Source organism: Lepisosteus platostomus, chromosome 3, assembly GCF_059453375.1.
Source record: "Lepisosteus platostomus isolate fLepPlt1 chromosome 3, fLepPlt1.hap1, whole genome shotgun sequence".
NCBI classification, from domain to species: domain Eukaryota; kingdom Metazoa; phylum Chordata; class Actinopteri; order Semionotiformes; family Lepisosteidae; genus Lepisosteus; species Lepisosteus platostomus.
Genome location: NC_142613.1, coordinates 71,135,505 through 71,156,563, shown reverse-complemented (window position 1 = coordinate 71,156,563; position 21,059 = coordinate 71,135,505). Strand labels below are relative to the sequence as shown.

The following is a 21,059-nucleotide window of genomic DNA, read 5'->3' as shown; positions in this document are numbered from 1 at the left end:
TGACGTGCAAGGCTTGTTCCACTGTAAACAAAAATGATGGAGGCTGATTAGGCTGTGATTTTTCATGTTGTCAGCAACAGTAACCTTCCAGCAAGGGCCTCTGCTGCCAGGTGATGAAATCTCCTTAAATTATGGTTTTCCTGTCAAGTAACCATGTCAAACACAACACACTGACCCTGGTTTCTCTATTATTGTTGGTTCTCCTTTTTTCTCACATATGCTTTAACAGTATAGACCAGTGGTTATCGGTTCTGGTCCTGTGGTTTCGGCTTCAGCTGGGTTAACACCAGTGCAAACTGGTGCCAGTAACTGATTTGCTTGCTTGTTTAGGCCTCGGCTTCAAAAACACTAAAGTCTTCAGTGTAATATTTCTAACATTCTACAAAACTTTATGAAATCTCTCCTGAACTTGCTGAGTAAGAACATTTTCCCTTATTTCTAACTAAAAAGCTCATATATACATAAAGTAATATGAAAGCTTGAATAGGTGACTATTTTATAATGAACAGATGCACATGGGAATGATAATATATCAATATACAAAACACTCCTTCATGGACTGAGAGTTTTTCCTTGTCCAATCAGTCATATTTCAAGAAAACACACTTGAAATGAGGTCACTTCTGGAACTCACTAATTAGTATAAGGCTGGAGCCAATTACAAATTCCTATTCGCCTTTTTGAGAGTTGAACGCAAATTTTAAATAGGTCTTGAATGAAAACTGGGATTAAGATGGAGCAATCACTCCAACAACCAGGCGGAGCAAAACCCCAAGGGCGGAGATGTCCCCCAGGGCCAGAAAGGAGAACCGCTGGTGTAGAGAGTCTTCATTAGAGAACAAAGATCAGCATGGAAGATTCCAGAAAGGCATGGTCTTTACCAGAGAGTCTGGAATATTTTAGCAGACCTGAAACCATACCATGCCAGTATGATTATTACCAGAGCCCCAGCTAGCTCTGTGGGTAGAGCATGAGACCCCCTAATCTAATTCACCTATGTATTTATTTATTTTTATTTATTTTATTTGTCTTTTGTTTTATAACTATTCTGATGTCTGTTTGGCTTGTCTTGGTCTGGACTGCCGTAACACATCAATTTCCCTACGGGATTAATAAAGTATTATCTATCTATCTCAGGGTAGTGGGTTCGTGTCCCAAGTCGGGCGCCAGGTTCTCTAATAACCCATACTGGGCAGCAGCAGTGTGGGGTGGTGTTGGCGGCGGAGGATCACGTTTCCGTGACAACGGCAACGACACTCGCGCTATCTGTGTAGAAGAAAGGCCTGGAATCTACTTCTGTATCCTGCCATGAAAACTGTGGATAGTGACAGGGGAACTATCCATAGGATTGCCATGACCCGATGGTACTCAACCCATCCCGTGATTATTACCATGAAGTTCAAGTGGAGAGATGTGTCCGCATGCGTAGGCAGTGAAGGAACATGCAGAGGTTGATTCCACGCTGAAAGGTAAAAAAACGACACCTGAAGGAGGCTCCACAGTCGAAACGCTGTCTTTTCCTTTCAGCATGGAATAAACCTTTACCTGTTCCTGATTATTACCATGCCAGTAGGATATGTTTTCAGTGGGGTCCATAAGATCCAATTAGTATGTCTCGGTATTTTTAACAATTATTTTCTTTAACTTGTTTGAGGACCACTTCTATTTACACTATATACTCTATACATATGTTGATATAATTGTAATCGAGTTTATATTGTTGTTTTTGGGTGATGCGTTTATCCTGAGACTTATATTTGCACCACTATATACAGCTGGAACAATCTAGCCAGCAGCCATATCACCACTCAACTCACAACTGGCAGCCCACTGAAGCTCAGGAGGTGTGAGCCTGATCAGTACCTGGATGGGATACCTCCTGGGAAAACCTAAGGTTGCTCCCGGAAGAGGTGTTAGTGTCACCCTGCAGTCTATGTGGGTCCTAATGCCCCAGTATAGTGACGGGGACACTATACTGTAAAAAGTCGCCGTCCTTCAGATGAGACGTTAAACTGAGGTCCTGACTCTCTGTGGTCATTAAAAATCCCATGGCGTTTCTCAAAAAGAGTGGGGTGTTACCCTGGTGTCCTATTCACATTTCCTCCTAATAAACCCGATCTCTGAACTGGCTCCATCACTCTGCTCTCCTCCCCACTGATAGCTGATGTGTGGTGAGTGTACTGGTGCACAATGGCTGTCATCACATCATCCAGGTGGGGCTGCACATTGGTGGTGGTGGAGGGGAGTCCCCATTATCTGTTAACCACTTTGAGTGGAGTGTCCAGAAATTAATTATTATTATTAATCTCAAAGGTACAGCAGCAGTGTCTCTCCCGGGGATCTGAACCAACAACCAGTTCAAGTCCAAAACTCTATCCACTTACTGCACACTCCTACCCTGCAGTTAGTAAACTGTAGATGACTGCAGATATTACCAAAATAGGAGGATCATCAAACACTGTAGAAGATATAATGGAAACTCAAAATTTCCATTTCCATTGACAAATTCAAGCGAACACATGAACTGTGAAATTCTGAACTTGAAGAAGCCACTTATGAAAAACAAATAAGGTGGTTATCTTGAAACAACATTTCAATCTTGAATGTGTGGCAAAGCAATAAAAAAGTTTAGACTGACTTTACTGTTACTTTAAAATTATGTAATGCACTAGCAAGACTTAATTCGCACTCGCACTATTATCTGTACAGTATTGTTCACTGCGTTACAAGAATTGCGTATTTTTGCAGACAAATCAGACACAACCTCGGGCTTTAAGGATTGTTCTACACTGACTGACTGAAACGCACAGAACCTCTGTATCTCAAACAGTAAAAGGGACCTGATTCAAATACACGGCATGAAACGTTTATTCATAATACTTGTATAATACTGTACCAGAGGGGAAAGCACGGAGGAACTTTATCCTGGGATTTTTTTTTGCGACTCTTACATCGATCACAGTCGCAAAATGACATTTTATCACACAGATGTATTCCTTAAACGCTTTAGCGACAAGCTGAATGGCGGATTGCCAGCGCCCGAGGCGAATAAGGAATTGCACAATGTGCCATAAACTGGTAACTTCATAAAGCGCAAAGATGCATTATTGCTTTGGCGCTCTGCATAAGAAAAAACATAAGAGTCAAATAAAGTCTGTGTGAGAGACAATAAGAAATTTGCATGCACTCTATTACTAAATTTATCTTAAGAAAATAAATTGTTGTAGAACACATTAAGCACACAAACCTAAAGTGTTTTTAGCGCGATTAACTCTCAGTTTCCCCAATACCACCCATAGGAACAGCGCGCGTCCGCTCTGCGACTAACAGACGTCATCACGCACGTTACGTGTTTGGGATTTAGAAGCTTCCTGGTTTTATTTAGTCGCTGCTGCTTTTCCTTGATGGGGGTAGAATTTAAAGGTTAAAGGAGTATCGTTATTGATATAATTTTTCATCGTAACGAACTACATACATGTAGTTTAGAGCGCCGGTGTTTCACCGATCGCAGCCTCTCGTCCTCGTAATTCTTCTCTCCGGGTTTCTGTGTTGGTGGTGCAGCGAAACGGGATATTAGCCATGATGGCGTCTAGCTATAACGCAAAGGAGGAAGACGGTCACCACTCCGGGGCCTCCGGGCCTGGCGGCGGTGGGGCTATCAAGAGCAAGAAGCCGGACAACACAGCCTTCAAACAGCAAAGGCTGCCCGCTTGGCAGCCCATCCTCACCGCGGGCACGGTGCTGCCCGCTTTCTTCGTCATTGGTCTCATCTTCATCCCCATCGGCATCGGGCTCTTCGTCACTTCGAACAACATCAAAGAATTCGAGGTACGGCGGTGTTGGCATGAGCACAGTATTAAGGGGTAACTGCGTGGTGTCTTGGGGGTACTGCGAATCACCTGTAGCGGTTTCGGGGCTGCAGGTCTCTGAATGATACACTTCAGCCTGCGGTTCTGTGTACACTCGGATATCAACACATTATCGTCTCGGCACCAGTCTTCTACAGTGTTATTCAGTAATGAACTTTTATTACTGTATATAACTCAGTATTTTTTTTGCATTCGCCCAACCTCGATGTAGTGAATTTTTTTGTTAGGTATGATGAAGGGTGTGAAAACGTATTTCTGCGTCTCTGGTGTGTTGAAATGCACTAGCACTCAATGTTGCAACGTTCATGGCCATACTCTAAACACTGTTGTTTCTTCAGATTTAAGCGCCGAAGTGTGTTCAGTATAGGGACACCAGTTTTGCTCTTTCGGTATGACCGGTGTATATTAAGTGCAGTTTGCATTCTGATGTATTGCCACGGTAGTTTTCGTGAGGTTAAGTAAATATTTGATCTTAACATAGAAGGCATATGCAAAGGTAATTGAATTTCTGTTGGCTCATTCGTCCGTGTAAAAGAATGCCATTGTGTTCAATCCGATAAGGTGCCTTCCTTGCATTTACAATAGTTAAAGCAGGTACAGTATTTGGTTTTCAGGCATGTGTAGACATTAGGCATACGGTTTATGCTGTGGGTTACAGTAACAAAACAAGTTCTGTATGTCTTTCAACTCTGCAGAAGAATGAACGTGGAGCTATGCATATTACTGCACTCGTGATTGTCTTCTCTTAAAGGCATACTTTAGAAGTGTAATTTCAAATCCTTTTGTCCATTTAATCTCTTCATTATTGTGAACAATGCTAAAAATATTGTTATACTGATCTTATTGTAAGTGATTACCGATGGTTTTGTTCCATATTGAATTCTTGCAAGTACGTAAACAAGTTTCTTGTCTCTTAAGAGCTTATTGATTATCCCCTAGTAATAGCTGTGCCTTCTATATTCCAGATTGATTACACTGGCATTGACATGTCTAGTCCCTGCTTCAACTGTTCTCAGACGTACAGCTGGAACAGCACAAAGCCTTGTATGTGCTCTGTCTCTTTTACACTGGACCAGCCCTTTGAGGTAAGACCGAAGTGATGTGTAAGTTTTAGAGTAACTATAACTTCATCCATTACACTTAGTCCAGTACAGGGTCATGTTGAGCCAGAGCCTGCGCTGGCAGACGAGATATGAAGTCTGAAAGACCCCGGATGGGACAATTATAATATTATGAGATGCAAACTAATATCCACCCACATCAAATCAAAGTTTATTTATCAAATGCACAACAATAGTTGCTGACAATGAAATATTTCAAGAATCACAAAAATCACAAAATTAAGGTTACAAAAATAAGGTTACCTGGTAATAGATAATAATGTACTAGTAACGGAATAAACCTCAATATGAATAGAGCTGCTATGTGTCCATGGTGTATGCAATATATTATGTCCAAGTAGTGCAGTATGCTGAACTGTGCCAATATTCAAACTTATGTCTATAAGTGTTTGTCGGTCATATCTAATCACCGAGCAAACAGTATGTGCAGTTAGCAGTACGAAAAACAACAAAAATATTTAACAAAAAAATAAAGAAATAGACAAGGATGAATGGGAGCTCGCAGGACGGCAGCCTTCCCTGTCGGCGCCATCTTACAGATCTTTTCCATCCATTTTCTAACCGCTGTGTCCGGTTCAGTGTCGTGGGGGAGCAAGGTGGTATACACTCTGGATGGGACACCAGTCCATGGCAGGCAGACATAGACACATGCTCACACCAGGCCCAAGTATGTGTTTGAACTGTAGGAGGAAACTGGAGCACCCAGAGAAAACCTGTAACATACATGTGGGGAACATGCAAACTCCACACAGATACCCCAGATCTTGTCGAACCCAAGCTCCAGCAGTGCAAGGCAACAGTGCTAACTGCTGAACTGCTGTGTCACCCTTAACTTGGTCTATTTTTTGAGAAATAACTCTTTTCTCCTTAAGGAACTCCTGAGCACTGAGAGAATAATTACTAGTAGTTGGCTGGAATATGTGTAAAACGTATTGGCTTACATTTAGTGATTTAATGTCAATTCTTCGGACAGCATCTGAGGTGCCTTTTCAGATGAGCTTCCAGATTCTCATCTTGCGCTGCTATTAACCGTGCTCACAATGTCCAAAGTCCAGCAGCACTCATGAATCAGAGTTATTTCTCAATGAATAATTCACGCAGTGGAATTTTAGGTCTGGAAGTGATGCGCACAAGATCCACCTGAGACACAAATGGATGACTTTTGTTTGATTCATGAAAAACATTCACCTTTGAATTTTACATTGGTTGAAATTAACCCAGTCATGTAATTATTAGCTGTATGTGAAAATAGTGCATTCTAGGAGCCCAAAAGTTTTCTTTCTTTTCAGTTTTTCATTCTGTCTTAATGCAGAGTATTTTTATTGGAAACCCAATCACAGTGAGATTAATGAGTCAAGCCTGCTGGAAGATGCATCATCTGTGATAGCTTTTAATTATACATGAGCTTGGTACTTTTTAATATTTATGTGTTTGCTAAACCCAAAATACCGCAAGAAGCATTTACTTTTTAAATGTTAATTGTTTTATTTATGCTACCTTTGATACCTGTTAATTGCTTTCTCAGGTGCAGAGGAGGTGATAATCAGTTAACTCTTCATTGTGTATGTTAATTGACTGCAAACTTTAAACCACCTCAAATCACTTGCATGTCTCTCACTGTGACTAAGTGTATCTAGCCTTGAAAATAAAAAGTGGGGAATGTTTAACACAAGAAAAGTTTACTAACGAGGTTGTTAAGCCTATCTCAGCCGGTCATTAGTAGCTTGTTCTGTAAATTGTCTAAATCCTCATTTTCTGACAACATGTTATCAGGTTTTGTGCCTCCCAGCTGTTATATTAGTATTTAAAGCTAAACATGTTATAAATGATTAAGCTCTAACATGCTTTGGGTAGTTAAACAGGTCAAAACTACTAAATCGGCACAAGTTCTTTAGATTAAAGGATGTTTTATTACAGTGTTCTGTGGATTGCTAAACTGAAAGACGGTCATTGTAAATCTATTTAGATACACAGCGTCTGATATCTTTAAATCTAATGCAGATGTTACAGACTAGGGATGGTCAGGACAAGAGAGTGCAAAATCAGATAATCAAATCTGAGTAGTAGGTCTAATCTGGTCACGTGAGTTCTCTGGTACAGCTCTGGTAATAATTCAGAGGTAACCGTGAGCAGACAAATATTTATTGGCCACACTGAATAACAAACACAAAACATACAGCCTAACTAAAACATTAAAGGTTACACTATATGTAAATCAGCATGTCTCAGAGACCTATGTTCAATAGACCCAGAAACAGAAAGCTAGCCCTTTAGTCTGACATCCTACGCAACAGCTTGACTGGCCAGCAGGAGTGATGAAACGTGTGTCCCGAATAAGAGTATGACCCAGCACTAAATCTGCCTTCCTACAACATGGATGCCCCCAAATTAAGGGGACTCTGTCTTCCCATTCAAAAAATGTTTCACCAAAACTAGAAGAGATCATCTTTGGCCTGGGTATCCACAATAAAGAAATTCAGAATTTTAAAAATAAATAGGACAGTAAGCTGTCTGAAAACAGGCTTTGCGTTACTTAGCCAGTAGCTGGTGTCCAAGACTGATGAGAACAAGGTCCTCACCTTGTTTAGAGGAAGAGGAGGCTGATAGTGTTTCTGCCTCTCTCTACCCCCTCTTCCACTATCTCCCCCGTACTTTCTCCCCTGACGTTTTATCCTGTTAATTTGGAGTAAACCGGAAAAATCCCTTTGATCAAATACGTTTCTGAAGGCTCAGTTGAAGCCGGTTAAACTGGAATTCTTTCTTTTTATGGCAGCTTAACTCGTAACGCAGATTTTGAGTTTCTAAAGATTTTTATGCTATCTTCAATGTGTAAATGTATCACAAGACTTTAACTTCAGTTGAATGGTGATGTAAGCCCAGAGCGATTAAATAAAATGTTCAGCCTTGTTTTCTGCATTGAGTGTTGCTATTCTTAAAGCCAGCCTTGTGTATTGGAAAATGCATTACCTTGGGCAGGCATTAGAGTGAGCAAATGAGGCTGGATTTAGGGAGCTTTGACATACAAATGAAGGATTGTTTCGAATAGGAAATTAATTCGTGATTTTCGAAGTGATATTTGAGGTACCATCCCTGCATTGTTTGACAACAATCTTAAAAAAAAAAAACCTTAACATTTTGAAAATCGAAGCAACTAGGCTCACCCAAGACGTGCTGATTTTACATCCAATCCTGGACCGCTTCAGTCACTTGAAATGTAAACAAAAAAAACAATGCAAAAGGAATTTTTAAATAAGGTTTGTTAAAATTAATGTGTGCAAATATTACAGAAACAGTTCTTAAGATATGAATTTAATAAATTATAAGGATTGGTATAAAAAATTGAAAATGATACAGATCTGTTTTAGAACATGTGGAGGGAAGGACAACAGAGCACCACATTCATTTAAGGATATTTGAGACAACATCTCCCTGAACAGGAGCGGAGAAAAGTTATATTACTCTTGGGAACTATAAATGTTGGTTGAGATCCTTGGAGCCTGGATGGGCCGAATGACCTCTTCCTGTGTGGTAACTCTTCTCTGTAAACTCTTCAGCTGAAGCAGGGGATATTGTAGGACGTCGGGGTGTGATCTCACATAGCCCACCGACTTGAATGGCTGGGTAAATCTGTCTGTTGTATACCCTCGTGTGCAGTGAGACTCCACTTGTTGAAATCTGCTTCCCTCCAGAGCAATGTCTTCATGTACTACGGGCTTTCCAACTTCTACCAGAATCACAGGCGGTATGTGAAATCGAGAGATGACAGCCAGCTGAACGGTGACAAATCCTCGCTGACGGTAAGCGATGGCCGTGAATCGGAATATTGCAGTTTCAAAGAGGCTTTTCAAAGGTAGGGGGGTAGTCCCCGGTGCCCTTAGAAAAACACGACGGCCAGTAAGCTAGAAACAAAACCTATATACTGTGTATGTAGAATTTGGTCATTTTTGACTTGCAGTTTTTTCAGAGTAATGCAGCATTGCATGCATATTCAGGTTCGCAGGTTTAATTACTGATTGAGAAATAAAGAGCAACTTTGTTGTCTTAATTTATGGACATATGTAAACAAAATATGCAAACATTTAAGTAGTTCATGTACACTTTTAGTATAATATTAAATAATCAATTAATGATCCTGACAAGTAATGGACCTACAAATATTTAATATTAATTTTCTGTCTTGTGTGACAATTTTAAATGATTTATAAATGTTGGTTCTCTCTTGTTTGCTCCTGTTTTTCAAATGTATGTTTTTCATAATGTCTTTAAAATTAGATCATTCAGTTGGTTGTGTCTGTGCTAGAGGTCACAATGTGGTTTGTTCCTTTTCGGGAGAGAAATTGCATTAAGTGCCTGAAATGACAGACACATGTTTCTTCTTGTAAATGTTAAAATTATATGTTCAATTATTTGCGGAGCTCAACAACAAAGTAAATGTATTTCATATTGTATATGTGTATTTAATGCCTTTAAGCCATTGTATTGTTGCAATTTGACAAAATTTAGACATGGCAAAGGTGATTAACAGTTTTTTTTTTATACCTGAAGATCTAATATTTTCTGGAGGATACAGTTAGTCCAATTTCGATGTTCCAGAGGATTCACTACCACAGCGTCCCAACTATGTGACAATGATAATGCAAATAAGCTCTGTGGCTTTTGATGGAAAGTTTGAAGTTCTTTTTGTTTCAAATCTTTGAAAGCAAGGTTTTATACATTCAAAGTATAACCATTCAGTCAGTGTGCTTCAGCTTTCTGTAACAGAAGGTAAAACAAAATGAACATAGAACAAAAAGAAATACAAATAAACGCTTACTTTACTGGACACCATTACACTGCAATTAGGTATTGGGTATGTTTTTTCCTAATAATTTAAATGTAAAAAATGATTCATTGCAATAGAAATCTCTTAAGAGTAGATGTAGACTTTTCTTCTTTTTAGTTTATATGCGTTACTTTTACAGAACCCCAGCAAGGAATGTGAACCATACCGCGTGAATGAAGACAAGCCCATTGCCCCCTGTGGTGCTATTGCCAACAGCCTGTTTAATGGTAATATCTTTTTATACAGAGCATAGAAAAACACTGTCCCATGACAGGAGGGCTATATTCTATATTATATATAATAGCCTGTATCTTACAGCAGCATTTGATGGATTGTACATATCCTCACGGTCAAAAATATAAAGTTTAATTTTTTTTTCCTCCTTTTCTCGCCTCTCCAAGACACCTTGGAATTATTTTACAACAACCCCAATGGCAGCTTAACCCCTATTGACCTGTCTAAGAAGGGGATTGCCTGGTGGACAGACAAGAATGTGAAATTTAGAAACCCGGGTGGATCAAACTCTAACCTGACTGCGGTTTTCCAAGGTACAGTACGCGATCTGTAACCCTCAAATAGGCTTCAGAAGCCGCTCCAAGGAAACTGTGGACATCTCATCTGCCACCTTTTCCTCTTTTTTTTTTTTTTTTTCCCCCGGCTCAAGGTACTGCGAAGCCTGTGAACTGGCGCAAGCCGGTCTACGAGCTCGACAGTGACCCGGACAACAACGGTTTCATCAATGAAGACTTCATAGTGTGGATGCGCACTGCAGCCCTGCCGACATTCCGCAAACTGTACCGCATAATCGAGAAGAAGAACAACCTGATTCCCACTCTGCCTAGAGGCAACTACACCTTAAGGGTCACCTACAGTATCCTTTCATCCACAGATCGTTTTTTTTTTAAAGAAAAAAGGTTGTGTTATCTTAGTTGTGTTTTTCTGAAAAATAATCCAACTGCATTGTCGTTTTTTTGGGTACTAGAAATACTCCCATGTGATGCAAGGTAAGTAGCTCATCTGTTTGGGAAAAAAAACGAGTTTTACTGATGCAGTTCATGTTTAATAGCCTTTCACCATGCACAGTGCCTGTGGATTAATTCCCGCTGAAGAAATTAGACTCTTGAGATTTCTTTTAAAATACTACAGAGTCGGTCAAGAATGCAGAAAGCGTCTTTGGTGATGGAAACCTAGCTGTTGCAGGCTGTCCTTGTGGTAAAGTTTGTTTCCACTGCAGAATAAGACGTGCAACATTGCTTGCTTAGAGAATTGGAAGTAATTAGTGGTATTTGAGTTATAGGAAGTGTTAGGTGGCAATAAGACACCTTCCATGATCCAAAGGAAACTTATTTAAAACATGTAAATGTTTTAATTTGGGATATTTGATGAGAATGATATTCACTTCACCTGGGATGAATTTTATCCCTTAAATAAATAAGATTAATACAGCCTTTCCTTTGAAAACAATAGTCTGAAACTTTCTATTATATTAAGGATAGGTAATCCCAGAACTGAGTCAGTACACGTTTAACTGCAAACATTCAAGTTAAATCTGTATACATTAATTAAGCGCACAGATTTAAGGCATTCAGATTTTTAGGAATAAACAGGCTATAAACAAATTAGAGTATCATCAGATCCTTTTTTTTCTTCTCCAGTACTTTCCTATACATTTTTTTTGCTAGAAAATGTTTAAACTGTTTCTCTGTTGCCATTAGAATCAGAGCTACCATTAATCAATTGTCTAAATTTTGATTTTAAATGTACTATAGGTATGATAGGATAATTTAAGAAACTAAATCTGCTTAATACTTTTTATGTAAAGATTTAAAGTGACAAGGTACCATGGTTGATTAGTCTCAAGGGTGAGTGTATATATATTATTTTGAAGTTTTTTAGGATTGTGTCTCGGATGGTTCTTTCAATCCCATGCTCTAGTTGTACTGTGTGTCTCCTTTATTCCTTTACACCATGCCTTCAGACTACCCTGTGCGCAGTTTTGAAGGCCACAAGCGAATGATCCTGAGTACCATCTCCTGGATGGGAGGAAAGAACCCATTTTTGGGCATTGCCTACATCACTGTGGGCTCTGTCTGCTTTTTCCTGGGTGTTGTTCTGCTGATAATACACCACAAATATGGAAATCGCAATAACAGTGCCGACATTCCCAACTAAGCCTGCTGAGGAACGTACTGTGCATGCGCGGTCCAGTTTGGACCACTAGCTAATAAAGTGTAAAAGCACTGGTTATCCTTAACGGCGTCTGTCTTTTTGATACACTTGTGTATTTTATGTATAGAGGTGGACCACTATGTTTTCAGCAAATGATAGGAAAATACCAGAAAAGATAGTCCTTTAATGAATTTAAAATATATAAGCTGTTTATTCTTTAACTTTCTTACAAAAAAAAATGCCTGTTCTATCCTTCCTTGGTTTCATGGAAACAGCATGGGAATCTTCTGAAAGCGATGGTCCGTTTCTATTGATAAAACTATTCAGAAAATACATTGGCGAAAGATGCAGAATTTAAGCCGACTTTATACTGAATTAAAGCAATGCTTCCAATATCCAGTCCTGGGGCCCATACACCTGCTGTTAATTGTTCCAGCCCAACTCTCACTTAAACAATTGAACCCTAAATGAATGGACTGAATAACAGGACTCATTTGAAGTGTTTTGATTGTTTTCAGGTGTTGCGTACAGTATGCTGGAGGCTGTCTTTTAACTCTTGTTTCATAAGTAACTTGAAATTCCAGACTTTTGAGTAGAAAACCAAAGTTGAAAATAATTTAAAGAAGCAACTTAATTTAAGCTAAGTAATTCAGTTTTAATTTAATTTAAGTAATTCAATTTAGCTGGAATGAAAATGGGCAGGTTTGTGGACCTCAAAGACCAGGATTGGGAACCTCTCCATTAAAGAATATGGCTGTTAATGTTTCTAAACATGAATTTAAAAACATTCCCGCTGATTTGGCATGTTCTTTGCTGGGTGAATGTACTACTCTGATTTATTTATTTTGTTATGTTTTACCTCAGAGGCCAGTTATTATGGGCTTTGCTGTGAATCGCACCAAAATGTAATGACGTCTTGTTCCATTTCATTTTGAGTTGATGTGTTACAAGTCCATAGTGATGGCAACAACCAGAATTTGTAATTTTTTTAAATACTGTCTAGTCAGTTTTAAGATACATGTTCTGTTTTCTGTAAAGAACAGAGTGTCCTTTTTCTAAGTTATAGTATGCCTGGGAAAATGTTGTGACTTTATCATGTATGAAGAGAGCACCTTGAAATGTACTGCTTAATGTGTTAATTGAAAATTAGGAATTTTAAAATAAACGTTATTGGAAGTATGTCACCTGTTAAGTCAAGATGAATACATTTGAAATTACTTTGAAAATTAAATTAGACAATTTACACTTCTTCTCCCAATATGGCACTACCCTGCAAATTCACAACATTCACCAAATAACTTGCACTTTACCGTTGTGGTTGACATTTTATTATGTACAATATCTTCTTTTAAAAATAAATGTGTTTTCTTTGGCCTGTATAGATGTTGGTTTTGGATTTTGTAAAGAAGATTTTATCCTGAATTTTTTATCGGTCACCAGTGAATGAAAATAAATGTGGAAAACTGCTGTTCTAGCCTTGTCTTTTAGGAAAGGTCATGGCATTAACATAATATGAAATTAGTTATCTATGGCACACAGAGATACATAATATGAGAATAACATGTTTTACATAGAGTGAGTAAAGTTAAAATGGAAGTAACATGTTTGTGATAAACAAATCTGATGATATTCACCATTTAAAGTTTTGTAAGCAGAATATATTCAGTTAATAATTTCATTGTTTTAAACATGCAATAATAGCTGGTTCAGGGAATTAAGAGGGAGACAAACTAAAAGATTATATTAAAATGCAAATTCCAATTTCATATATAATTTAATTTTTGATGAAGTGTAAAAGCCTTCATATTCACCCTTCAAGGGGTGGATGTGTATGTTTAACGTGGAACACTAACTTTCCTAGAAAGAGTAGAAAACTGCTGAAACAGTTGTTGGGCGATGTGATTTGTAATTCTTTTCAATTAGCATTAAGAAATACAGAAATCATCAAGATTTTTTTCAAAGAGACTTGGCATCCATTCCTTAAATACTATTGTGGATAGTATAAATACTAGTGTGGGTTATTAGGAGGAATAAAGGAGATCAAATACTGGACTTCATCCAAAAGGTATTTCCTTAATAAAATTATACAATTGCTGTTAAAATTTTAACAGCTATTTGAAAAGACTTTATATTAATCATAACTTAGTTCTACATTCTCTTTTTGGAAACAGACTTGTTCAGTATAATCGAAAACATTCTGGAAAAATAGAACTAATTTTATGTTAAGAGAACATAAATACTATTACTGCCTCCACAGTAATAATAGACTGTTTAGTTTGATAATTTGATAACCATTTAAGATTTTTTTACGATTAATAAGAGCCCATTCATTGGTTCTCCTTTTTAGATATTTTTCTCTTTGTTCATTCAACATGTTCAAATAATATTCAGCTCCTTATTTACAGACGCTTCCTAGCTGCCACTTCCGGCGAGGTCACTGTGACCTGGAAGAGATCACTGTGCGCAGTGGTTTATGGGATACTGCAGGAAATAGTTTGTTCCTTGATGCCCTTGTACTTTTACACAGTAAGGAAGAAACTGTGAAATCAGTCAAGATGTTCAGAGCCTTCCTGGTAAATACGGGTTGTTTCTTATGTTCTACTGTCTTATGAAGAAAGTAGATAGAAATTGTGTGTTTGTTAAAATGTGCAGTTGTCACTTGTTCATTTTTATAAGTTTTATCTTAGTGTGAGGTTAGCGGTCACAGTGCGCTAAATGGATTAGGCCGGTTTTTAGCTTTATGCATGTTTGTTTTCAGCACAGAATTGTAGCAAATTATAAAATAACTTATAACAAAAGAGAGAGAAAAGGATTTGACTTTGGAAACAGAGCCGAGGTAGATATCATTTTGTTGATTGCAGAGAAAAGTTGTGTAGCCAAATTAAAGAGGAGGCGCAGCTCTTGTGATAAAATAAATTCTGGCTTTCCTAGTTGGGTAGACGGGTGATGGTTGCCAGGCTGTGGACCAGTATTTGTGGAAAACTTTGCTTCAGAGAAGCGTTTTTACCTTTTATTTGCGGAAATGTCTGCGTTCCCGTTAACATGATTTCGTAAAATCAACAGGATTTGATCAGGTATTTGTTTTAAAAAACCGGCAGTTCTAGACGTCCTCGAAATTCAGTCGAGCTGGTTGTGAGTGGATTCTGACTTTACTGACGGTTGATGTGTTTGTGACCCAGGGTCTCCGTCAGCTCTCGCAGCGGACGCTCAGCACCACGGCCCGCAGGCAGGTCCAAAATAAGGTCCCGGAGAAGCAGAAGATCTTCCAGGTGAGGAGCAGGAAATCCCCCTGCATAACAGGAAAAAAAAACCCCAACCCAACAACAGATGACTCCTACGTCAACAGAAAAGCTCAAGTGTACAAACACAACTCATTGACACATTTAAACGAATAGTAAGACAGTCTATGAAGGAAGGTGTTCGAATTTGTTTTTTGAGTATTGGATTGGCTTTGTGTCTGCACCAGAAGACGGTGTTCTCATCCAAGAAGTTGGAAAACGTCTAGCATCATGTCAGCTGGAAGCATCGTTAAAGGCAGTTACTGGAATGCACTAAAACCATTCTAGTTTGCAACGATCTGCAGCTAAACGTTGTTCTGTTTGCATGATTGCAGAGGCCATGGGGATTTTGTCCTGGACTCAATGAGAAAACCACTTTCCCATAAAAAAAACAAATAGTTTAGCCAGAATTTCACACCCATGAGCAAAGGAGCTCTTCATAATTGAAAACGTTTACTGGCTCAGGTTATTTCTAGTACATGACAGACGTGATGAGCTATGAAGAAAATCTTTAAATATTTTTTAAATACCTTAACCATATAATTCTGGTCACTGCAACTGTGAGGTGTATTACTAATGTTTTACTTGTACAGCCTTGTGCAGTCATAAGTCACAATGGAATAGCTCTATGATGATACTCTACGCAATGGTAAAAACCAGCATTTATGTGCTACATTCATAATGGTGATCAGTGGTATTAGAGTCGTGGTACAGTTGGGGGACAAAACTACAAAGAAGTAAAACATAAGTCAGAAGGTCAGCTTAGCGACCAAAACATCTGATCTACTATGTTATGACCAAAAAAAGATGTGCGGTTTTAATTTTTAAATTGTGTTGCACAATTATTATTTTTTTATTCTAGGCATGCATATTGGAAAGGTTGCCATTTGTTTTAATTGCTGGTAACGATGAACTTCTTTATCTCTCCAGTTGATTTCGGTTTCGTTTTCATGCTTAAACTGAGAGCTGTGTAAGTTTCCGCCTTTCAGAAACTGCTGGAACAGCCTTTGGCTCCCTGTTCATCATAATTTGATTTCCTAGGTATTTACTCAATTTCAGGTAACATTCCCTTGCAATCGTGTGCCTTTGGCTTCTTCACAGCTTTTGTCTCCATCTCAACCGGACGCTGGTGCCTGCCCGGACTCGCCTTTCCTTCAGATGCCTTCTTTGAATATTGTCATTTCTGCATTGCGTCTTAAATCTCAAAGCTGACGGATGTCCTTTAAAAATGAAAATAACTTTCTGATTGTAAGATGTAGTTTTATGATTGTGTTTTTAAGTGCTCATGGGTGTAAGCAACTTGTGCCTGTCAATTATGGCAACCTTAGTCTCTCCACAAGCGGTTTGGGTGATTATGAAGGACAGCCTGACACTTGACTGTTGCATGCTGACCCAAGTACACCTAGCTCTATCTATTAAACAGGATTTTAGTTTGGAAAGTGACCTGTCTAAACCTTTCATGTTGCACTAATAGCTGAAGTCACAAAGTGTAGATATTAGTGATGCTGTCTTGTACAACAGTACATTAAAATCATAACTCATAAGCAATACACTGGTACACCATTGTAGTGCCTCTTTAATAGAATATCCTCCATCCTATATGGGAGGATGATTTAAGATGTAGAGTCTGATGCGTAATGGCTATCCTATTTTTAAGTCATTTTTGTATTGGTTACATAGCCAGTAAAGCTGTATATACAGGTATACAAAAAAGGGAAATGCCAATGTAAAGTGACTGAATACGGTGATTGACCATCTAGTTTTGCCAGTACAGCTTGTATTTGCCTTGGCATGGAGTCTGCCAGTGTCTAGAATTCTGCAGGAAGGAAGCAGAATGATATCATGCAGCTCCAGCCATTGTGAATTCACATGTGCTCTGCGGATGGGGGCATATTTGACTTGTAAAACATAAGACATGCCACCCTGCAGGAAAGAAATACTGCAACATGGGGTGAAGGTGATCACTCAGTGCCATTAAGTAGTGATTAGCATTGTCCTTGGCTTCCTATGGAATAAGTGCACTCGCACTGTGCCAGGAAAAAGTGCTTCACAACATTGCAGAACAGAAACACCAGAGCCCATCACTGTTGGCACCAACTAGGGCTATAGAGTTTTTTAGTTTGGCGCCACTCATGCTCTTGGTATATGGTGTGGGATGATTCATCTGATCTGATCACATTTCTTCACTGCTCAGTAGTCCATTGCCTGTGCTCTCTACATCACGGGATTCAAAGTCAGTAAGTCTCCTGTTTAAGCCATGATACTTAAATGTAACTGAGCCTGTCCAGCATTTTTATATGTGAGCCTAATCATGCTGGAATGCTGTTTGCGTAACATGTGAGCCACACCAAGTGGAAGCTCTCAATCCTTCCTTCATTTACCATTTATCTATATTTTGACCACTGCCTCTAGCATTTAAAGGTATTTTTTTGTTAAAGAATCGGAGAATGTTCATATTTTTTAACTGTTTTTGTTCATTGGAATTGGTGCAGTATATTGGCAGTATATATCTGTGTCAATGAGTGAGGTCAGTTTTTGCATTAAAGTTAAGTTTGCAATTCATTCCTAGGTTTTTATTCTTCTGTAGGCTGACAGATAAGTATTTCTGACAGATTGTTGTGGTTCAGTTCTGGACTGGCTTTTACGCATGTGGTGTGAAAGCAGACTAATGCTCTATTAGTGCAATTAAATTGAGGCTTTTGCTAATTCTTCTGTTTAGGTCTGTTAATTCTTAAAACATTACAGAACATACAGAGTTCATTGATATATTTATTTTTGCTTCCTGAATAATTTTTCCAGGTAAGAAATATATTATTGCTTAGCTTCTGTTTTCCAGTGTCTCATATTAAATGGGTTAAGCAGGCAATTACTTCAAATACTACAGATCATAGCACGATTTAAAAAATGATCTAGAAGAGAATAAGAGCTGCTTTTTAATATACTTTGTAATGAAATCATGGTATAAGAAGATGTGGGTTTTTACAAAAAAACAGTGATACCACACTTAGTGTTATGGGCTGCATACTGATTAAGAAAGGTGCCTGGGCAACCATCTTGGTTTTTGCAGTGATTCTGCCTGGTACAGAGATGTTTGGCTACCCAATCTTTTGACACAAGCAGTTTCAAAAGGAGCGAATAAATAAAACCAGTTTAGGCCTCCGCTACTTTGACTCTTGTTTCTCAATGAATCCATGAAAAAACTAAAATATTGACGCAGCTACCTACTTGAACTAGTTCTAGTTGTTAACTATGCCCCGACATAAAATCATGAATTTGTGACTTAAATATTCAAGAAAAAGGGAAATGGTTTGACCTGTTGTATATTTGAGGGCTAGTGTTAGTTCTGTGATACTTTAATACAGGATTTAAGGACCTGCTATTGGCATTGTGTTTCTCTAATCCATTCAGTGCTTATAGCTCTGTAGCAAGCATCAGCTGGTGTGACAAAAACACTGCATGCATATAGTGTACATAAATGTCCATAATTGTCAAATTCTACATTTTTTCTTAGTATGCACATACATTTTATGAAACATGTTAAGAATCAATTGTACCTACACTAGAAGACAATCTATATTATTATAGTAAACTGAAAAAGCTTACTTAGTCTAAATGTTTTTTTTGTATTATGTACTATAATACTGTATTTCGTTATGCCCCCACAATATGCATGTATAACAAAGAAATGTGGTTCTAAAGGTGCTTTTGAGTGTGTTAATGGTTTTGGTGTAATTGTATTAGAGTATAGATTGTGGCATGTGAGTTGACTTGTACTGTATCTGTGTTACAGGAAGACAATGGGATTCCAGTGTACTTGAAAGGAGGGGCAGGAGACACTGTTCTGTACAAGTGTACAATGGCCCTTACTGTTCTAGGTAAGTGACAGTGAAAAGACTCAGTGAAAAGCTACTTTAAGACTTAGAATTGTAAGAAGATGCATTATTGTATCTGAGTGTATCATTCCTAAGTATTAAAACTGCACAGACTATACCATGCTCCTTTTGAGTTATATCATCAGCATTCGTGTCACTTGTATCCTGGCATAATACTGTATGAGAGAAGTGTTGCTAGTCACACAAAGAACCTAATAGTGCAGCCTCTGGACTCATGGATCCAATTTAAGAGAAACGTCTGGAACAATTCCCCCTGTGTCTGTAATGATGTAATTGGCCTGTGGTAGAAATGAAAAACGAACACTGCTGTGATCCTTCCTTTTGAGTCATAATTAAAAGTTACAGTCCACATGTGTAGTTTTCCAAGTGCTTTTGAATCATTTCTTAAATATATATCCCAACTAGAAAACTGCAAGCAGTTGCAAGAGCTTCCAAGTAAGAGCCTACCCATGAAAGTGTGGCAAAAAAAAAAATCTTAAAAGATTCATCAACAGTTTCTGAAAAGGAGCAGCTAGACGTATGGGCTATGTCATGCCAAGGAGGTGATGACACGTTGTGGGTGTGAAAGGTCTTACTGCAACTTGAAGTGCAAGTCTGAACAGGTTTTAATTTTTTAAAATGTGCCAAATTTCACGTCAGTCAGGGTGGCAGATCACACAACTGCCCCAGTTTGAAGATTGTAAACAAAATGGTGGTGAGGCAGGTGTCTTTGTAGAAGCAGGAATCCCATTTTAAAATGAGTGAAATTGTATTGTCACTCGACTTTGATACTTGCCGTGTTATGGAATTAATTGAACGGCAAAAAGTGCGTGTCTACTAGAAAACAAAATTGCAGTCAAAAGCCAATCTGATTTGTAGAATAAATCTAGGTTTCCGTGTGCCGTAAGTACATTGGTGCTACACGGATGTCTGCCAAATCTGGAGTCAGCCAAACAAGTTTTGAAGATGAGCAGTCCGTGTTATGTTTTCAAACAGGTGATGATCCATTGTGGGCATATAACATATTGCTGCACCATACGAGGTGCCAGCTTGAAGCAGGTCTGGGTATAAAGAAATGTCCGTGTCCAATTTGTAAAAACTAAGGCAGCTATTGTAGTTTCGGCTAAAACACCATTTTGACTTACCTTAATTGCTTTATCGCTTGACTGCCTCGTTTGGTGTTAACTGGCCGAAGCTCGCTTTAAAAAGAGTGGTTTTAGCGGTTATGTTTCGTTATGTAGCTGATGACTTGGTGTGGTGTGTTTAAACATTAAGTATCATCGTTAACTCCTGGATTTGGATTTTTGCTGTTCTTAATGTCTCTAAAGTTACCTTTGCTTAGTGTATAGAAGAGTGTTGTAAAATTATGCTTTTAAGAAATGTATGTGTTCAGTTATTTGCTACTAATTTATTTTTCAAAGGAATATTTTTAGTGGTTTGGTTAGTGTTAAATGCATCACATATCCCCCATTGACCCAAAATTTATTTAGCAATGCAGTAAAATATTTAGTGCCTTGCTATATAAATGGAAAACCCTTCATGTTCCATTGTATAAAAATCCAGTTGTAACCTTGACAGGATAGAGTGATTCCAGCTGGAATGTTGTTCTTTCTTGGCACTAGTGGTTGGGCTAATTTTATTTTTTATTGTATTCATATTTTTCCACCCTATTGTTTTTCATTTCAGGAACAGGTTTCGTGGTATATGAACTGGTCAGTGCAGCATTGCCCAAGAAGAAGAAGTGATTCCCTTCATTGAAGATCCAGATGTATAACTTTCAAATGACTTGGTCCAATTGTAAAAAATTCCATGTTATCTTCAGGGAGCTGATTTGTCCTTGTCATAATGGGCTTTTTCATGTGTAATGGGATCAATATTTATTAATTGTACTGTATCAACTGCAAACAATAAAGGCAGTACCCCTTAAA

At 38.3% G+C, this 21,059-nt stretch overlaps 2 protein-coding genes across 2 annotated transcripts; both read left to right on the top strand.

The window, feature by feature from the left end:
• Positions 1–3,338: 3,338 nt before the first annotated feature.
• LOC148675388 (cell cycle control protein 50A-like) lies at positions 3,339–13,360 on the top strand. Its single transcript, XM_088626667.1, has 7 exons — positions 3,339–3,828; positions 4,835–4,954; positions 8,680–8,787; positions 9,952–10,039; positions 10,214–10,360; positions 10,477–10,683; positions 11,791–13,360. Exons 1-7 carry the CDS (start codon positions 3,580–3,582, stop codon positions 11,982–11,984), a joined length of 1,113 nt encoding a protein of 370 aa, XP_088482793.1. The 5' UTR covers positions 3,339–3,579; the 3' UTR covers positions 11,985–13,360.
• A 1,035-nt stretch (positions 13,361–14,395) lies between these two features.
• On the top strand, positions 14,396–21,059 carry cox7a2b (cytochrome c oxidase subunit 7A2b). The gene is made up of 4 exons (XM_088626666.1): positions 14,396–14,554; positions 15,161–15,250; positions 19,050–19,134; positions 20,818–21,059. Exons 1-4 carry the CDS (start codon positions 14,537–14,539, stop codon positions 20,874–20,876), a joined length of 252 nt encoding a protein of 83 aa, XP_088482792.1. The 5' UTR covers positions 14,396–14,536; the 3' UTR covers positions 20,877–21,059.